This window comes from Euleptes europaea, chromosome 8, assembly GCF_029931775.1.
Source record: "Euleptes europaea isolate rEulEur1 chromosome 8, rEulEur1.hap1, whole genome shotgun sequence".
Taxonomy (NCBI): Eukaryota; Metazoa; Chordata; class Lepidosauria; order Squamata; family Sphaerodactylidae; genus Euleptes; species Euleptes europaea.
The window spans coordinates 38,336,628-38,357,905 of record NC_079319.1 but is presented as its reverse complement, the minus strand read 5'-3'; the positions used below and the strand labels follow the sequence as shown (position 1 = coordinate 38,357,905).

At 41.5% G+C, this 21,278-nt stretch overlaps 1 protein-coding gene across 1 annotated transcript in view; it reads right to left on the bottom strand.

The window, feature by feature from the left end:
- Positions 1–330: 330 nt before the first annotated feature.
- CPA6 (carboxypeptidase A6) overlaps positions 331–21,278 on the bottom strand; it is a 69,381-nt gene continuing 48,433 nt past the window's right edge. The window contains exons 7-11 of the mRNA XM_056854370.1: positions 16,190–16,300; positions 15,612–15,702; positions 7,916–8,118; positions 3,622–3,706; positions 331–518 (exon numbers count right to left, since the gene is read on the bottom strand). Of these exons, the coding sequence (XP_056710348.1) occupies positions 331–518; positions 3,622–3,706; positions 7,916–8,118; positions 15,612–15,702; positions 16,190–16,300 (678 nt within the window). The remainder of the gene's footprint in view (positions 519–3,621; positions 3,707–7,915; positions 8,119–15,611; positions 15,703–16,189; positions 16,301–21,278) is intronic.

Genomic DNA, 21,278 nt, shown 5'->3' with positions numbered 1-21,278 from the left:
TAAAGAGGATGACCTTAAAGTCGTCCCAGACTGCTGTACATTTTGCTTTGTCTCTCTCTACATAGCTCAGTTTCTGCAATTTCAACAGGCATCTCCCATGTGTTTTCAAACCCTGTTCTAATTGCTGCACTTGTATGGTACAATGACAGGATACACACAACCTGAACATATACAACGTTATTTCAGTACATAGAATGAACTCCACATTTTCTTTCTGAGCCCCAGCTCTGTGAGCTCCTGTCACATTCTATTCAGTGACTTGACATTGCCTCTCAAATAAAACACTTGAAATAATGAGAAACGAACAGTTTTGAACTGTTTTGATGTGCCCTAGTGACACTTTTTAAGCAGATGCATTGTGATGTTTTTAACAGCTAACATGGTCTCTGTACACGTTGGCTTGATTAAGGTCTCAGGTAATAGAAAGCCAAAATGGCCGGTGTCACGCAGCTCAAATGCAAATGCATACGGGATGCCATTTTTGTACGCCCAGTCCATAGAACTGCCAGAACTTACATCTGCAAAAAACACAGAGGGTTAATAAATGATGCGTATAAACGGATATGACACTACAACACGGCTGTTTCCAAGTAAACCCAAGAAGCAAAATGTCCTTGACTCCAGAGATGCTTCACAGGAACAGCTATCACAAGGAGGAATCTAATTATAGCTAAAATCGGTTTTGCAGACACTCCACATATATAGATGCATTGTTGTGTAGTACTGCAACGGGGAGCGGCTGTGGCTCAGTTGTAGAGCATCTGCTTGGCATGCAGAAGATCCCAAGTTCAATCCCCAGCATCTCCAGTTAAAGCAGGGGTGGGGAACGTCATTTAAGGCCCGCGAAAGCATTTGGTCTGGCCCTTTGTGGGTCCTGGCAGATCTCTAGCTCAGAAGGATCTACGACTGGCAATCCGCCCTCTCCCACGGACAGGAATAGCCTCTATTCAAGGCAGATGTGAGTTTGTTTTGCCCAGAAAAGGAACCTTTTTTCCCCCTTGCAGAAAAGAGTCATTAGCTATGGAGCTGCTAGGATTGCCCAAGAAACTGTGTTAACCCTTTCCCACCCCAGCCGTGTACTACAAGAGGGCTGGGGGCAGACGTGGCGACAATGGAGGGGTTAAAGGAGGCAGGGCCAGAATGTGCACGGGGGGGGGGCAGTTCTTAGCCAGTGTGTCCTCATTTCATCCCTGCAGGCAGAGGTAGCAGGAGCCGGCTGTAGAATCCGGCCCTGACCATGTGGAGCAGGAACAACTCCGGCATGTGGCTGGATGGCTACGCCTGGCTGGTGCAGCAGACCATCCTGTGCCACCGGTTGGATGCCTGCCTGCTTGCCCATGCGCAGGGTGGGCAGTGTCATCTAGGGCAGCTGCCTGCTTGGGGCTTGGTTTCCTAATTTTTAAGTTGATAATTTTGTATGGCCCGCGAATGATGTTATAAATATCCAAATGGCCCTTGGCGGAAAAAAGGTTCCCCACCCCTGAGTTAAAGGGACTAGGCAAGCAGGTGATGCGAAAGACCTCTGCCTGAGACCCTGGAGAACTGCCACCGATCTGAGTAGACACTACTTACTTTGATGGACTAAGGGTCTTGTTCAGTATAAGGCAGCTTCATGTGTTCGTGTGTACAGTAGCATTGCTTGTGAGCCAAGAGAGATGTGACAATCTTGCTGTGCTAAGTGTAGGATGCAACTCAGTTCTAACAGCTGACTACCAAGGCTGGTGTGGATTGGCTCATTCGGTTCTATCTGGTTAGAGTGCCCTCAGATTGCCACCCCATCTATTTATGTGTTGCTTGATAGTTATGCTGCACAATGCTGCAGTCATGCATTTGGCAGCATTGCTAGTTCCTGATATGCTAACTACAACTGCCCATTTCTGCTGGTCCCGTGGCTCAAGCACTCCAGCTGGAAGTATCCGATTTTCATTCAGGAGAGGATTTAAGTATAATACAATGGCATACATCTGACATTTCCTGCTTTCTCCTTTCACAGTGGTTTCTACTTTCCCTTTTGTGTACGGTTATACCATGGAAGTTTTTATAATGCAAGACCCACAACTCCGAAGCACTAGTTATACAAGCCATCCCATAAATTACATTATAATAACTTTAGACAGAATTGCACAGAGGCTCAATGCTGCTGCACAAGTTTAATGCATAATTGTAATGCAGCCCAGTGTGCTGAATAACAACCTGGGTCACATGGTACAGATCAGCATCCAATGCTGTATCAAAGGATAAAAGAAGACCCATCATTTTTGATTCAGGGGCCAAGTAAATGTTGAACACTTTTGCTATAAATCGCGTTATGCCAATGAAGTATATTTAGAATACAGAAAACCATTATCTGTATACTTCTTTCCATCTTCATTTTAAGCCCAGATAGTACTCATTGTTTCAGAGCAGATCAAACCAAAGTTATGAAACAACATATTCCTTGCTGTACAAAGATACTGAATTTATTTTCTCTTTAAAACTTGCTGGGGGACTTCCACTCAGACTCTGACAGCTATTTAAAACCCAGACTTTAAATATCCTTTGCTCCACTGGGAAGAACATAAATTTTAATATTCTATAAAATACTTCTACATTGATGGGATTTTACTTAGTTTTATCATTATCTTCAAAATGATTGTGCTCTCAGCTCAGAGAAAAAAGAATGCAGCCTACAGCCTAAATAAATACTTGAAACATCAATATTATTTTTAAAAATATGAGACAAAACTCAGAAATCATTTCAAGAACCATTCCCAATCCAGCAAAGGAGAAGCAGTTGTCTGTGTGCATAGCTGATGCAAATCCAATGTGCACCTGACTACAGCTCCCTATCTGCATTTGTGATATACAGCTGGTTCGAGTTAAACTGGTTGCCTGTGCCTTTTGATGTGTGTAGGGATGTAGATTACCATTTGAGGCAACCAGTTATGTGTGACTAGCTGCCTGTAACTAGTGCTTAATTGTGGATTTAGTCTGAATATTTTTCTGTGAATAATGTCAGGCATTAATCCACTAAATACTTTCTTGATATGCTTTTAAAATTCTCATATTTTACACTCTGGTTCTGTTCTGTTTGAATTAGATCTCTGAATACTAGTGCCAAAAGGCAATATCAGGAAAGGCCTTGGCCTCTTTGTTCTGTTTGTTGTCCCTCAAGGGTTGGCCTGGAGTGATCAGTAGTTGTCCATTGTGTGAAACAGGATGCTGGACGAGATGGAACACTGGTGTGATTCAGCAGGTCACCTCTTATGTTTCCCTCAAATTTTGTACTCTTAAAAGAGGCAGGTTCTTCTTCTGACAGCATTAGAATCCATTGCACTAATTTTACCATACAATGAAGGTCTAGGTTGCATTGCTGAGCATAGTTAAGTTGCTTAACTTCAACCATTTTCATTGGCAAGATCCAATAAATCAGGGACAGTGTTCCATGTGTGAATGGGGCATTTCATCACTGTCTTCCAAGCTGGCTCCCAGCCAATATAATTTCAGCAGCCTATCTATGTGCAAGTTGTCTCTCTTGCCTCTCATCATATCACACTGAAATTGTCTTGGAAATTGTTTGCTTGCCTCATTAAAACAGAGCAAACACCAATATTGTACATGATGAAAAACCAAGAAACTTACACAGAGTACTGGAGGCGGGGCCATATCGGTATCTTATTCCATATACTGACTGCAAGGCATTCACAGCATTAAAAGCTGCAGATTCCTGGGAGAGGAACAAAAACCCCACAAAACCCCAAAATCACATTATCATAGTTCAACCAAAATTTCAGGTAGCATGCAATGACTTAAGGGCAGTATTTTTCAAAGTTTGTGACGTTATTCTACCTTTAGAGGCTCTCTAAACAAATATGTATGAACTGTTCCACAAATAATCATGCAGTGAGCCTTGCATAGAATCATATGTCTACTAACATAAGGGAGAGGGAATTGAGGTTCTTCAGCATAACACTTATTTATTTATTTATTTGATTTTACCCCACCTCCAATCCCTGGCTGAAGCTGAGCTCAAGGTGGCTAACAACATAATGTCAAATAAAATACATAAAATAAAATCACAGTATAAATAAAAACAAGTTAACAATCCCATAAAACATCATTAAGATAAGCATCAGGTGGTACTCAATTATTGACACACAGAGGCTGTTGTAAGACCTGGACAGGCAGCCAGGGCCCCCACATAATAGTTGGAACAGTAAACCAGGTCTCCACATAGTAGTTAGACCAGTGCACAGGACTCAAAGGGAAGTGGGGGAAAGGGTGGGGAGTAGGTAGGCCTGCACTGATGGAAAATTGTAGCTGCCCTCAACTGTCGGCCGGCAGAACAACTCCATTTTACAAGCCCTGTGGAATTCCTTAAGGTCCTGCAGGGCCCTGATCTCATTGGGAGGGAGTTCCACCAGGCTGGGGTCAGGACCAAAAAAGCCAGCTTGTTAGGACATGTTACAGAGATTCCTCAACAGCAACCACAAAAAGGTTAAAACTAATGAGGAATGCAGTCAGTCTCTCACAAATCCAGTGTGGATCAGTGAGAGTCCTGTGCCAGGGGACACTGAACCTATCCAAGTCTTGTTTCCAGGGGAAGAGGATCCTATCCTTTTGTGGAACCTCACACCCCCTTCCAAGTACCTAACACCTCTCAATTTACATGCAGCCTTTTCCTCATTAGCATTATACCCAGAGTATACCCAAATACTCATTGTATTTACTACGTTTTAAAAAAATAAGTACTGCTGTCAAGTTATAGATTAGGGTTGACTAAAGTTAAGTCACCCAAAGCAATAAAATCAACAAGCTGGCAACATAAACAGCACTTCATTTGTGGTATAACAAGCTATACAGAATCAACATGCAGTTGAGGATATTTTAAGATGTACACAAAAACCTCCATTGTACCCTATGTCTAGCTGTTTGCATTTCTAGATTCAGAGGCCTGAGAGTCTTTAAACACTCATTATGGTGGATTACTGAAGTTTAAAGTGTTCCCAATAGCTTGAGTTGTTTCTGTCCAAGATGTGAAAATGATACAGCATTATATAATGAAACACTCACTATAATGAAACACTCCTAAATTACATTTAGCAACTACAATGGCCAGTCCATGATGGGCATTGCATTTTCAAACGATCTAATTACTGTGTTATAGATAAGGATACTGTGATTCTGCTTTTCCATAGTGTAAGCTGAATGGGAGATGAAGTTCATTTTGGGTGGATGAGCTGAGCGCCTGATACCCTACAGATTTAGCTGCTATTATGAAGGAGCTCAACCATGAAGACTTGTATCATGCTGGGAAATTTGTATTAGGTAGGCAGTGCAATGTATGAAGGTACTTGGAGAGAACATCTGGGAACACTTGGACCGGTTACTAAACTGGTGTCAACCTGCCCCCTTGTATATGTAATTGTAGACAACATGAAAATGGGGGGAAACCCGCAGCTGTTTCTGTTCTCATATTCCATATCCTTTTTGTATTTCTCATGCTGTCTACCAATTGCTACCACCGAAGCGACAACAGGAGCCTCCATGAACACTGTTGCCACTCATATGAAGAGAAATCCTAGGCTTCTAAATGAGGATGTACCTGCAGTTGTGCATCTGTTAAACAAGATGCGTGATGAAGAATCACTAGCTTTTGTGTGCTCTGTATTGTTGATCTGCATACCAACACCAACTTCTACCATGAATGACTGCTGCTGCAGTCATCTTGTTTGTGGCCTCCTAGAGGCACCTGGTTGGCCACTTTGTGAACAGACTGCTGGACTTGATGGGCCTTGGTCTGATCCAGCAGGGCCTTTCTTATGTTCTTATGTTGTGCACTTAGGTGCACTAAGTGTGTTTGATTTCATACGAAATCCAGACTTTACTTTTTTATATTCTTCAATTAATCAAAAAAGCCGCATTGTATTGCAAGCTTTCTTCTGGGCTGATCTTTGCTGTGGATTCCTTGGTTATCCTTTTGGTGGACAGAATAATCCTATACCCTCTGTTACACTGTTAATTTCATTACAGATCGTATGATAATTATTGTAAAAAATACATATTGTAAAAAATACATAAACAAAATAACAGATTCTCCTCTCAAAGATTGGAATAACAAACATTTGTGCACCATATACTATAACTTCAGTGGAAAACTAAGATCAAACTTTATGTGGGGAGTTGCGTATCCTCTCTCCGGTTTCAGAGCCTTAAATAATTTAACACGTTAAGTCAAAGAGTGACTTGCAGCATGGTTCTGTGTAGGAAACTGGACAGAATCCTGTTTGCCTTCAGCTCAGGAATTATTAAACAGTCAATTCATACGCAATGTCGCGTTTTCTGACTACTGAGGTCCATCTAAAAGCCTTTATCTCCTGCCCAGTCTAAATATGTAAAATAAATCTGAGGGGCAGGTGTTTGAGGAGTCAGTTCCAAGGGAGAACACTGAGATTCCTTTAGGATTCTGCTTTGCAGTTCAGCCAGTTTGTTCCACAATAAGCTGAAACAGCATCCTGTATAATTATAGGAGGCATGAGTAAAGCTACTTGTTTTCTTTGCAACTGTGTTGTCTTTCAGAGCTGGGTACTCTCCTTTGTTGTATGTGTCCTTTCATGACCTTTCCCCACCAACATGCTCTGTTCTTTCCCTCCAAAGATGATCACAGAGAGACACAGCTCTGTGACTTTTTCTCTTGATGCTAATTGTCCAATCCCCTCTGTTGTCATGGGTCAGCCTGCTGGGGCTTCCTCATACGATAAAGACCTTGAAGCTGAAGGCTATGAAAGAGAGGAGCAGCAGCAGGCTGAGCAGCCTCAGGCAGATAGGTCCTCCCAATGTCTGCAGCCACAGGAGCCCGGCAGCTGGGTCCTCCCCGTGTCTACAGCCACCCAGCACAGGAGACTCACCTGTGTCAGAGGTCCAGCAACAGGCAGTGCCACCAGAGTGCCACCACTTCAGTCCCCCCAAAGCCACTAGAGAAGAGGCACAGGAGACTCAAGGCACAGGTACATGAGCAAAGGAGTGCTAGACTGCAGGCCCAGCGAGGAGCACTCCCTGCTGACAGTGATAAGATAAATGAGCTTTACCAAGCAGGGAATGTTGAGATTGGATAACAAGCAACAGCTGGTTCCCCCCAGGCCTACTTGTAATCAAGTAAGCTCGTCACCAGCCTCTCTGTGTATCGGCCTTGTCTCCCTGCTGTACTTCAGATTCCTGGTATCCTACCTCTTGGACTGACCCTGACTCAGGCCTTGAACTGCCCTTGTCTGTATTGGTATCTTGGACTCTACCTGGATTGTGTATGACCTTGGACTGCTTTCCAGACTATGCTTTGAGCATCTGGTCCTTGCTCTCTGCCTGCAGCACGACAGCTATGCTCCCTTTTCCAGCATATCCCCTTCTCTATCAGATTTTGAGTTTGCAATGTGAATTTGTGCCAGTACAGCTAAGCTGGCATAGTCGTGTGGCATAAATGTCATGATGTTGCAACTCAGGTTCTGAGATCCAGCTCTTGATGAATTAAAGGACTACACTGCAAATGTTGCAGTGACCTGAGCCGGCATCAGTGAATCCTGAAGTGACCTGAGCTATTATCAATAAAATATAACTGTAGACACAATGGGTTGGATCCAGCATAACATTTCTGCTTGTGCTAGCTCTCTAGTGCAAGCAGAAATGCAAGGAAAAAAGACCATGGTAGCCACATGTGTTAAGTCAAGCTTATTGTATTCCTATTTGCGTTTTGGCTTATGAAAGCTCTTGTGAAACCAATTTCGGAGCACTATACTATATAGGGAGGAAAGCACTAGGTGTTGTACAAGAGGAACTGTGCTTGTCAGTTCATGTTTCTGCTTGTGTGTTGCTGGATCTGAGCCTGTATATCTAGACACTTATGTCCTCTATATAACTTAAACCTACGCAGGTCAGTACTTACCACACAGCTAAAATTTGGAATGGTTGCATACTTGTAAGAGTATGGATACAGTAACATCTGGGCATATGCATGGAAGGACAGGTAGGCTTTTATTTGTTTTCGGTGTTTGCGAAGGAAATGAGCTACAGCCTTCACTTCAGGCTCAGATTCAGGGAAAGGACCACAGTATGTGTCATCACAGGGATGAAGGGAAGCACCCTCATCTGTACAACGGGGGAAAAAAAGAATGTTAACACAGGCCTAAAAAAATGCAATGAAATTTAAATTGTGTATGGGATACAAGCTATGAAGACAGTCTATGGATATCATGCCAACACTTCTTTTATGTCAACATATTTATAGGTTAACCCTGACAAAGATAATCTTGTTCTGAAAAAGGAGAAATGGAAAGGGTCCAGAATGATATCAATTACTTTTAACTGGATCTACCGTATTGGTGGGACACAATAACACATTTGAGTTGCCATAATTTTTGTATCAGCTGGAAAACAAATCCTATGAAACTCAGAACTTGCTATCCTTCAATATAGCTCTTTCATTTAAATGTCTAATTAAAATAAGATTTGATTCTGCCCATGGAATTATGTTAAATATTGTGGTGGGGTCACCACCTCTGAATACCCATGTGAGTATTTCCAGGTTTCCTTCCTGTAGTGCCTTCAACAATGGTTTTATTACTTGGAAACACAAACAGTACAATCCAACGCAGAGTTGCGCCAGTTGAAGCCCACTGAACTCAATGAGTTTAGACTGAGAAATCTAGTCTGATGTTCCAAATTTTCTTATGAGACAGGGTTGAACCTTTGGCAGTGTAACAGGTTAGCAAGTAATGGGCACCTCTGAATAAGTATGGAAATGATTAATACATTGTGTCCATGTTGCTGCTATTTAAGAGCTGATCTTTACTTTCATAAGGTTGGTTTTTCTCTACCACTTAAGGAAGACTCAAACCAGCTTACAATCACCTTCCCTTTCCCTCCCCACAACAGACACCCTGTGAGGTAGATGGGGCTGAGAGAGCTCTAAGAGAGCTATGACTAGCCCAAGGTCACCCAGCTGGCTTCATGTGTAGGAGTGAGGAAACCAACCTGGTTCACCAGATTAGCGTCCGCCACTCATGGGGACGAGTGGGGAATCAAACCCGGTTCTCCAGATTAGAGCCCACCACTCTTAACCACTACACCACGCTGGCTCTCATGGTGCTGTTGCTCAATTGGTGAGGTTAGCAGGACAAGAAACTGCTACATACTATACCCTTCCTTTTCGGACAAGTGCAATGTAAGAGATTACCCTAGCCCAAGTCTGTTCTATGACAACTAGCAGATGGCAGTCATGTGATCTAAGCAGAGATTATGTTGCATCTGGCTTTCTTGCTACAGCGCAGGTTGCAAGCTGCAAAATACAATGTGGATGCTCAGCTGTAGTTGCAACTGCAGTCAATATGACGTTGCCCCCCAAATGGTACAGCATGATTGAATCTTTATAGTGTAGCCTGCATTGGGCCCTCACTTTGCTAAGATTCAAAAGGCAAAGAAGGAATTCTTCAAACAGAAAGGAAATAATCACTTTTATATTGATTTGATAATTTATTTTACCATAAGCCATTTGTTTCCTTTGAGAGTCTAATAAAATTGGCCTTCTATCAGATCTATGATTTGACAGTTAAAGTTGTATATATTTATTTTAAACTTTTAAAAATTGATCAGCTTATTAGCTGTTCTGACAGCAGCAGTTTGGATTCCACATAGGTATCTCAAACCATTAGGACCACAGGGTATTCCAGTTTTCAGCAGCATCTCTACAATGAAAGAAACAAACACGCGACAGACAGATACAAATTTCAGAACAGAAAACTAGCTGACATACACAACTAGATTTCTCTTAACGTTACTTTTTTATCTAACATTCCAACAGATATGTTTTCCAAGTTTAGAAAGAATTAGGACAAAACAGAATGCAGTAAATGTCAGCTACTGTCAAATGTCAAGAGTTACTATCATAGCAAACCAAAAGAAGTACAAGAAACGACAGTGTTGCCCCCACAGGGCTCTTTCAAAAGATGGTTGAATTCTGAATCTCCTCCTGCAAGAATACAAAACTTAAAGAAAGTTCCATACATTGTTTTCTCTTGGCACGGAAGAAGGAAAACACAGCATGTACATAGATCTAAAAACAGCACAGTGGCTTTTGCATTTTAGGAAAGAGATTCAGTGTGTCCCAGTAATATCTATATTGTCCTCTTTTGGCATTTGTGGGACCTGGCTCAATTCCACAGGGCCTGTAAAACTGAGATGTTCCACCAGATCTATGGCTGAGGCAGTGACGGTTTTTATCCTAGCTGGCCTACCTACCCCTACACCTATTCCCCATCCCCTTAGCTATTTTTCTGTGACATTTCTATTCCTGCCTCCCCCTCCTTGATTGGTTATCTCATTATTGCTATGTTAAGGCAGCCAATTTGAATTTAAGTTAATAAGGTTTTAAACTATAGTTTATATATTATAATTACTATTTTATTGAGCTGTAATTCCTGGTTGTTAGCTGCCCTGAGCCTGATTGTAGTTGGAAAAGGGTGGAATAAAAGTAAAAAAGAATAATAATTAAAAATTAAAAAGAGGCCTAGTCTTTAGTAGCTCTCTGTAGCACCGGATTGGCACAAACCAAAGTTTTACAGTATTGTAATCCTATTACGCTGATTATTGGATGTCTTATGCTGTCTGACTTGAATTTTTAAAAATATTTTAAATCTATTTAATAGCAGGACATGGAGGAAGCATGAAGGAGATGAAGTTAAGCATAAGAGGTAAATCCAATGTATTTTTAGTTTTCTAATCTGTAGTTTTGATAATCAGTTATGTGATCTTAAAATGTGTGTGTAAAGTGCCGTCAAGTCGCAGCTGACTTATGGCAACCCCTTTTGGGGGGTTTTCATGGCAAGAGACTAACAGAGGTGGTTTGCCAGTGCCTTCCTCTGCACAGCAGCCCTGGTATTCCTTGGTGGTCTCCCATCCAAATACTAACCAGGGCCGACCCTGCTTAGCTTCTGAGATCTGACGAGATCAGGCTAGCCTGGGCCATCCAGGTCAGGGTGATCTTAAAATAGTTACAGTTAAAAAGTGTTTCACTCCCTCTTTCTAGCATCTTTCTAAAATCATCTGTATAGGAGCAACGTTATCTTCTTGTCTTGGTTGTACAGCATCTGTAGGGTTGCCAGCTCCGGGTTGGGAAATACCTGGAGATTTGGAGGATGGAGCCTGAGGATGGTGGAGTTTGGAGAGGGAGGGACTTTAATGCCATAGAGTCAAATTGCCAAAGCAGCCATTTTCTCCATGGGAACTGATTAATGTCACCTGGAGATCAGTTGTAATGGCAGGAGATCTCCAGCCACTACCTGGAGGTTGGCAACCCCTAAGCATCTGTGTGCCATCCTGTATGTACTTTTATGTTCAGAGAAAACAACTCTGCAGAGTCCTTGCAGAAGCAAAGGTAATAGGTTTGGGGGGAAATGTGGGTAGACATCATGGTAAGCCATAGTTGGTTTGAATTGTGATTTGAGCAACAAACTTTGATTACCTTACCAGAGATAAACAACAAATCCTAGATTGAACATAAGCTATGGTTAGCCTGCTTCTTGCTTTTCTCTATCCTCTCAGCTATGAGGATACTGTCCCTGTGCTGTAATTTGTAGCCAGGTTGTTATGAGGAGCATACTGTTCAAAAACTATGATTTGTTGTGAGGCCTCACCATAGATCTATACAGGAGCATTATAATATTAGTTGTTTCATTTTCAGTCCCTTTTCTAATAATCCCCAACATAGAGTTTGTGTTTTTCACCGCTGCAGTACACTGGCTTGGCACTTTCATTGAGCTATCTACTATGAACCCAAGATCTTTTCCATTTCAATGTCAGCAAGTTCAGATCCCATTAGCCTGTACTTGACGTTGGGATTTTTTGTCCCATTGTGCATCACCTTACGATTACCAGCAAGGAACTTCATTTGCCACATTGTCACTCACAGTGGGTAGCCGTGTTAGTCTGTCTGCAGTAGTAGAAAAGAGCAAGAGTCCAGTAGCACCTTAAAGACTAACAAAAATATTTTCTGGCAGGGTATGAGCTTTCTGTATCTGAAGAAGTGAGCTGTGGCTCACGAAAGCTCATACTCTGCCAGAAAATATTTTGTTAGTCTTTAAGGTGCTACTGGACTCTTGCTCTTTTCCACATTGTCACTGACTCACCCAATTTGTGGAGATCCTTCTGGAGCTCTTCACAGTCATCCTTCGTTTTCACCCTCCTGAATAGTTTTGTGTCATTTGCAAATCTGGCCACTACACTACTCACCCCTAGTTCCAGATCCTTTATGAACAAATTAAATAGTACTGGCCCCAATACCAATCCTTGTGGGACCCCACTGTTTATTTCCCGCCATTGCAAGAAGTGTTCATTTATTCCTACTCTTGGCTTACTGTCATTTAACCAATTTTTAATCCATAAGAGAACCCATCCTTCCATCCTATGACTGCTAAGTTTACTCAGGTACCTTTGTCAAAAGCCTTTTGAAAGTCCAAGTATATAATGTCTACCGTGTCACCATTATCTACATACTTGTAACTTTCTCAAAGAACACCACATTGAATACAATCCCTGAAATTACAACCCCTGAAATTACAAGTAGGATAATTTTTTTCCCTCCATTGACTTTTGAATTATGGTAGAGAAGGCACTGTCACCTTTTACTTTTACAAATAGGTGATTAAACAGTTCTTGATACAGCAACTTTGAGATGAGATAAACTTCTTGATGCCAAACCACAACAAATGCAGTTTCAGGTAATTTGGGCTTCATGGTTTGAACTCTCCTGATATAAGACAGGTATTTGCTACTACCAATATCTGACAGAAGTTATCAACTAAATGTTACGATTTCTTCAATATGTATTTTAAACTGCTTTTCCTCTTTTGCAAATACTGCTGCCAGTATTACTTTATCAAGGAGAAGCAGGAGAATGTTTTTCCCAGCGAGGATAAAACCAGCTTAGGGAGGTCATTTTTTTCCAGTGAGAAAACAGTAGGAAAAGAAGGGGTCTCTTTCTCCCCGCCCCCGCAATAAAGGAAAGATCTATCAAGTTGGAATACTATACAGATAAAATTCAAAAACTGTATTTGTGCTCAAAACATAACTCCCTTCAGGTACCTGTTAAGAATGTCAAGGCCTAAATGCTGGATATGGAAGCAAGCCATCTCCACAAGAACACCAAGTGAGTCTTTTAAAAAGGTCAAGATAATATAAGCTATGATTTCTCTATTCATTTCTGTCTTGTCGAGAGACGCAATATAAGGTGAGAAATGTTTGTGGATCTTAGAGCAAATGATTTCTGAGTTCTAATTCTGACATTCTTGTTGGTTTGCTGTTTATCCTTGGGCAAATATACTGCAGCCCTTCTGATACATCATTTTGATCCAAAAGAATGATCTCTCTCTCTCTCTCTCTCTCTCTCTCTCTCTCTCTCTCTCTCTCTCTCTCCCCCCCCCCTCATCCTTTTGGAAACAGACGTGTACCATCTGAGTAGAGTTCTATGAACATGTTCACTGATGGTGTGAAAGGTAACACTGACTGAACACTTCTTAATTCCCGGATTGGAAACCTTTATCACCATATAAGCAACAGAGGTGGACTGGGAGGAAAAGATAAAGAGCCCTGCCTCCCCCCCAAAGGTTTATTGTAAAAGTGAGGGGGGAAAGGGTAGTTGGGTTCAAAAAGGGGTGGGGAAAAAGCAAAACAAAATACAGGGGAAAGCCTGTGGGTTAAGAATATCGGACTAGGACCTGGAAGATCCAAGTTCGACTCCTCACTTGTGCCACGGAAACTCAGCCTAATCTCTCTCAGCCTAATCTACCCTATAGGGTTGTTGTGAGGAGGAGAGAAGGATTTGAGTTGCTTTGGGTTCCCATTGGGGAGAAAGGCAGGATAGAAATACATTAAATAATATAATGGGGTGGATGAGGGCCAATAAATTGAAGCTCAATCTAGACGAGTCTGAGGTGCTACTGATCAGTGGAGAAGCTGCTAGAGGACTGTGGAGTCAGCCTGTCCTAGAAGGAGTTGCATCCCCCCTGAAGGAAGAAGTTTGTAGCTTGGGGTGCTGAGTTTTAAGGGTTAAGGCTCTTCTGTGGCTCATAGCATCTTTTTATTATTTATTTATTTAGAATATTTCCATGCCGCCTCTTCAGAGCCTGCTGGAGGTGGCTTACAATTAAAACGATAGAACGATATAAAACAGCAAGCCATTGAACATTAGACATTTTATTAGCTTTGGCTGAAATGCCAACTATGGAGTTTCCTTGAAAAGCATAACCTAGACAAAGTGATCGATAATCTGTTTACATCCAGGTTAGATTACTGTAATGAATCTACCTTCGGGGCTGCTATATGGGGCTGCCTTTGAAAGTGGTCCAGGAACTTTAACGGTTCCAAAATGCAGTGGGCAGGCTATTGTCAGGAGTTGTTATGTCAGGGGTTGGTTATCATCCCTGTGGTGTTATCAGCCCTGCAGAGAAAGATTCACACTGCTCATCTATTCACATCTGTTTCCAGGCACAATTCAAAGTGCTGGTTCTTACCTTTAAGGCCTTAATCGGTTTGAGGACAGGGTACCTGAAGGACCACCTCCTCACATACTGTCCAGCCTGCCAATTAAGATCTGCCTCCCAAACCCTGCTCTCTGTGCCCCCACCTTCAAAGGTGAGGCGGGCGTCAACAAGAGAGAGGGCATTTTCAGTTGTGGTACATTGTGTTTGGAATACCCTCCTCCTTGAAACTTGTCTGGTGCCTACCACAATAGCAGTGAGGCTCCAAGCCAAAACATTTTATTTTACCTAGGATTTTTACTGAGAGGTTTCATCTTTTTAGCTCTTTTATGGTCTACATGTGGTCTGAGGTCTGTTTATAGATATCTTTATGCTGCTTTTATGACCCTGGTGGCTTGTTTTTTTTTAATGGCTTGCTTTATTTTTATATTGGCAACTTATGGTGATTTTCTGGTGCTTCTCCTTGCAAGCCATACTTGAGCAGGATGCTGATAATGTGCCATAAACAAAAGTTGTACATAACTAAACAATGTGGCAGCAGCACGGACGAAGCTAGGGCTGCTTATCAGTTTATTCAGGTCATAAAGTAATGCATTACAATAGTGAGATGCCCTGAGTACACACAGAAGATGTGGAACCCAGAGTAATAGTCAAACTTTGGAGTCCTCCACTAGGCAAAGTGGGTCTGGGAGCAAGTATACGTAATACTATAGCACCATACTGAAAAGGCTCATGTCATGTAACTCGCCAGGTACATCATTTTTATGTTATTAACTCTGAATAAGAAACTGGAATTTATTGTTGTATAAGAACTGCTGCTGCTTTCAGATACAGGAGACCTCTTTTGTACACTGTGATGCCTCTGTAGTGACAGCCCCAAAGGGAATAGAGGCCAAGTGGCAGATGGCAGAATAAACCACAGCTAGCTAATGAGGCAGAAAGGGAAAAAACAGCAAAAGTAAAATAAAAAAGAGATCTATTCTGATTGTGGTACAATTCCACTGGAATCATCATGTCTCCAGCCATACACATTCTCCAGGCATCCAGTTCTCATGATAATAAAGTGGTTACACTGCTTGCTATTCAAATTTAGGCTATTTCTACACTTACCACACCATTTCACTTTCCAGTTACGATTAGCATCTACACCATGGCAGTGGAATCTTGAACTATTTGATCTTGTTTTCCTCCAAAATCGATCCTGGCCATAAATTTTTAGAGTATGAAAATACAATATACAGAGAGAAAAGACAGCATCACACACATTAAACAAATCCTTCTAAAGATATTCCATGAATTATTTAATCTTTCTTTCAAACATGCAAGGGCACACATATACACACATTCTAAAATACTGAACTAGAAGTGCAATCCTAAGAACACTTTCTGAGGAGTAAGTGTCATTGATTAGACCTGACTAGGATTTGGACTATATCTGATTAGGATTGCTCTTTTATAGTGCAGTTTTAAACATCATTATACCTTTTTGAGCCCACTGACTTTGCCCAATAGACCCAGAAGGGTGTAACTACTCAGGCTGGCACTGTTGTAGTGCCATCTATGCAGGTCTATTCAGAATCCAACTGAAGTTTATTCAGTGGGGTTTACTCCCAGGAAAGCATTCTTTGGATTGTACTGTGAGTTACATAAGTCTTTATGTAAGATACATTAATACTTTAATTACTTACATGGGTCCAGCTAAAATTATACCCATCCACATTAAAAATAGGCATGATGTAGAAATACAGTTGATTTAGCATTCTCCTCATGGCTGGGTCAGTTTGATATGTTTGGAGAGCCTGAAAATGGACATAAAGTAGAAGCACCATAATATTTGTAATTTTAAAGATTTTGTGCTACTCACATGGCTTATTTATACTGTTTCCATCCCAGTAAGTTATTTTCCAAAGACTTTGTTGGATTACTCTCAATGTGACTTGAGGTTCAAGCCGCTTTCTCACAACATTTCTCTTGTGCTTATGTTGTCTTTTTGAAACCAAACTACACGTGACACAGGAGATCCTAATTATACATCTCTTGCAGTTTTTTTAAACATCAATTAGCAGACCCACGTGGAAAAGGAAAAGACACTATGGAAGAGAACATTCAGCCTTTTCCTTCTGTACTTCTACAATTTAAATAGTGTTGCTGCTAATCAGCTCTGTTAGATTAAAAGACAAATAATATGCTTGCACCAAATCTGATTTCAGGTTTGGGGGACTATTTAAATTAAGGAGAAGACATGGGAAGAAAGGGTAAAACACTCCTGTTCCTAACAATCCTTTCATTTTCAAAGTAACCACTGCTAATTATTTAAAATTGTGGAAGATCCTATTAAATGATCTCTAATATAGTTTATTTTTTAATGATTTGTATCCCACTTTCTACCCCAAAGGGGCCCCAATGAAGCTCACATGGTGGTGATATAATTGTACACAACTAATGTGTACAGGCCAAAATATTCAGACTGTGTCCAAGATTCTTTTAAAAAAAAATTTCAGTAGGTTTGTGTTCGTATTATTTCAAACCTTGACCTCCTTCAGGATCAGGTTAAAAATCTCTGTTCTTGGATACTATGATTAACACGGCGACTCCTCTCCTCTTTTTTATATGTAATTTATCCTCTTTCAGAATCCTGATATTTTCCTTCGAATTGTTTTCAGTCCACCATTCTATTCAATTTGCCATGGACAGATTTGTAAGTAGATAGAGGAAAGTATATTTCTCTTGTATATACAGTCCTAGGTGGCATAACTGTGGGTTTCCTTTGGGGTCATGGCTATGGGCACTGTTCTGAATTGCCTCAAAATGTGCTTGTACTCACTTATAGGATATGAGTTTAAAGTGAGAAGATGCTACTACTCTGAACTCTGTACAGTGCACAGCAACTCTTTTGTATTCTGCCCTGCCTCAGAGACTTCAACCATGCATTTATCAAATGAAGGCATCTGTGATGCCATAATTTAGTAAATTTTAATGCTAAGTCACCCATATGAATAAGACAGAAACAAGACTCTTGTAAACGAACATCCAGGAAAACTTTAAAAATGTTCCCTTACAGGCTTTTCTGTGTTGCCATTCTTGCAGAGCGTTCCTGACCGTCGAGGGCGAAAGCCCTTAGGAGGCCAGGAAGTGGCCGCACTAGCATTAGCCCCCCCCCCCACCGGTGTCCGGGCTACTTATACTGGTGTTAGTGGGCCCAACACTGTTGGGGAGGCCTGGACGCCGGTCTCTGGGCGCTGCCAAAGCAGCGCTGCCCCGGGACGCCAGCAGGGCCTTCTGCCAACGTCCCACTGGCGTAAAGGCCTGTGCCGGCATTCTGGGAGGCGTTCCCAGGGCGGGCTAGGGGCAGGAGCTGCAATTAGGCAGCCTCCTGTCCCCTTTCGCCCTGGGTATGTCGGCGGTGAGAAGAGCGAGGCTGCGCTTGCTAAAAAGCAGGCGCAGCCTCGTTTTTCTCAATGGGGCGAAAAACCCCATTTTAAGAAAAAAAAAAACCTTTCAAAGGCTTTTTTTGAGCTGCTGGCGGCTGTGGAATGGTTTAGGAGGCACCGCAGCGGTGCCTCCTCCCTGCCTTTCCCAACCACCAGCAGCTCAGGAATGCGCTGTTGGTGTCACATTTGTGACCATTAGTTTTTCCTATGCACATGGTATGCATATTTGCCGATCTTAAAGTGACTATCCTAAAAGTGAATTTCAAAAACAGGACAAAGCAGGAGATCACTGAGATCCATACTACTATAACCACTGGCCAACCCCCACCTTTTCCTAGGTTTGGCCCAACCCATTGGCATTGTTAGGGGGTTGCCCAGGTCCTCCTAAACTTGTGGGGAGTTCCTCCCTAAATCTTCCATGGCTAGGGTTGCCAACCTCCTGCTATTACAACTGATCTCTGGCCGATAGAGATCAGTTCACCTGGAGAAAATGGCTGCTTTGCCAATTGGACTCTATGACATCTAAGTCCCCTCCCCAAACCCCGCCCTCCTCAGGCTCCACCCCAAAAATCTCCCACCGATAGCAAAGAGGGACGTGGCAACCCTAGTTATGGCCCTGCCTCCATAGATGGTGGCAATGGAGGCCCCTCCCTGTTATGGTTTGGCTTCTCCCTATAACAATGCCTCTGGCCCAGCCCAGCCCTTCCCCTCGCTGGGAAATTGGAAAGTCTACACCCCTGGTTGCTAGATAATCTGTGTTTCTCTTCTGAAATGAGCGGTGCAGGGACTGCAGGCTGGAAGTCACATCCTCTGCAACTCTTGCCTTTAGTACCAGATGTTAGATGTCTGATTTGTGGTTTTTATTATGTATGAGAGAAAAATAGTTGGCAGGTTTTCAGATGAACTCTTGTTTGTCATTATTATTATTATCATCATCATCGTATGTTTCAGTACTGCAACCTATTTTTGAAAACAGCTTGTAGAGCTAATTAACAGTGTAATCCTAAACAGAGTTACACCCTTCTTAATTTACTGAAGCCAGTGGGTTCTTTAAGATTGCACTGTAAGCCTTGTACTTTGCATCTTTCTGAATTTCAGTATAAAGTGTTAGGGGTCATTAGTTCCAACAAATACAGCATTTCTGACAAATAAAGATCACGTTTCCAGTTATGGAACTGTGCAGTCATCATAAGAAATTAAACATAATGATCAAATACTAGTCAACTCGGCCACGTGAGTTGTTACTTGTAAAGTAACTTCAAGTAATAAAATTAATACATGGACTTTTAATTTTGCTATTACTCTGCCAGGAGAGAGAGGGCAATGATTCTACTGGGGAGAGAAGACACCATTCCCCGCCCATATGGCTGCAGTACTGTCAAATATGTGGAGACTGCATAAAACAACATAATTTATTAACATTGTTAACAAGCTTCAGACAATATTATAGGTCTGAACATAAACATGAATAAAAAATGTGAGATAATCTCTTTACGGCATTGTATATTTTAACTCGGAACAATTCCTATTCGTAACTAAAATTACTAGGAGGTTAAAACCTTAATGGATTCAGGAGTATCTGTGTCCTGCTGATTAATGATTACATGGGAACCAGGTCTGGTGATTGTCACTGGAAAATTTCCTCTGCACTTAACAATCTGCTGCAGTGATACCTCTTTATCACCACTATCATGTTTGTTGTATCCAAACAATCGTCTGTGTTGGTTATTCTGAATGAAATTAAGCGATTTTTTAAAATTCCAAAATTTATTGCAGGTGGAATTGAAAACTGAGCATAATGATCACACTGAATTTATGTAATGGCAAATAATATTTAAAACCATGGACTCCAAGACACAGCAATTTCCATAGCTGGTTACAAAAGAGTGCACAGCATGCCTCGTTGTGGCAATAGCCAGGTACTGCATTCTTGTCTTGTAAGAACTCACATAATAACTTATTGATTGACAAGCATTAGTCTGAAAGGGACTAGAAATTCAGGCAGTCCAGCTCCTCCCCATCTCTTTCAGCAGAAACCTCCACACATCTGCACTCTAAAGATTAACATGTAGGATCGGCTTCACTATGTGCAATAAATGGTATATAAACAAAAAAGCCGTTCAAACACTACTGGTCAGAAGAACAAATGGGTCCTGGATATACAATCTAATTACGCCTAATTTCCACTTTCTTCAACCGATTTACTGAATTAGATTTAGAACAGTATTTTCCTTTAAATGTTCCACATTTTCCATATAAAAAAATCTATTCATGGAATATTTCTCCAAGAACATTTTACCAGGCCAGACTCCATAACAGCCAGTGATCTGCTTCTGTTCGTAATGCCCTTGATACTCCAGTGTCAAGGCTAAATGACAAACTCTACAAACCCTCAATAACATTGGGACAAGTAGTGAATCTGAATAAAAGAATTTGAAATATTTGGCCAATTGAATTTGGACCTTCTAAGATTAACTCTTAAAAGGAGAATTAAAACAATGTCCAGTCAAAAGAGTAATCCAGAGTGGACATTGCCACTACCAACGGTTCAGCAAAGTAGAATTCAACTAAACAAGGTCTAGTGTGCGTGTGGGGGTTATGATATGCAGATGTATAATGTGCAGATCCAAGCAGAAAAGTATAGAGATATGGCTGAACTAATTAATATATGTAAATGGGGATATGCTAAAAATATCACCTATAGTGGGTGAGAAATGCCAGATCCTTATTAAGACCTGGCTCAGAGGTAGTGTTAGACTTCTGGATGAATGTTAATTCAGCAATTTCTCACTGGTTTTCTCCCTTTGAAGTTCTTCTGTAGGAGAATATCCTAGATTAATAGACATTAGTACACCTGTCCTCCATTATTCTAATACTAGAAACTGGCCCAAAAAAACAAGGTAGATTAAATAGATATTGCTTAGAGAAGTGAACTTTCTGAAATGTTGCTGCCAGAAAAACGAACACTTTTCTTAGTGTCCATCCCTCACCCCCAAATCACCTCAGGAGGTTCAAGTCTGCTTAGTTAGCTATTAAAAAGAGGGATTTAGAAATGAGAGCAATTTGTGCTTGTGCAGTCTCTTCAGTAGACTTTTTTTCTGACTTGCCCTTAATCTGAACTTCACCAAGAAGTACAGGGTCAAGAAATCAGCGAGCCACTATGACAGTGGAACTGTGTTGTACATGGGGATGAATGGGTCCATTTCTGTCTTATCTATATAGGTTACTATTGACAGCAGATTAACCTGCACTGCTGCTGCTAGTATTACTTTCTCAAAAGCCTGTGAGATTTGAGAGCATTCCTCAGCTTGCCGCTGACAGATAACGATGCTTAAATTCCAGTGAA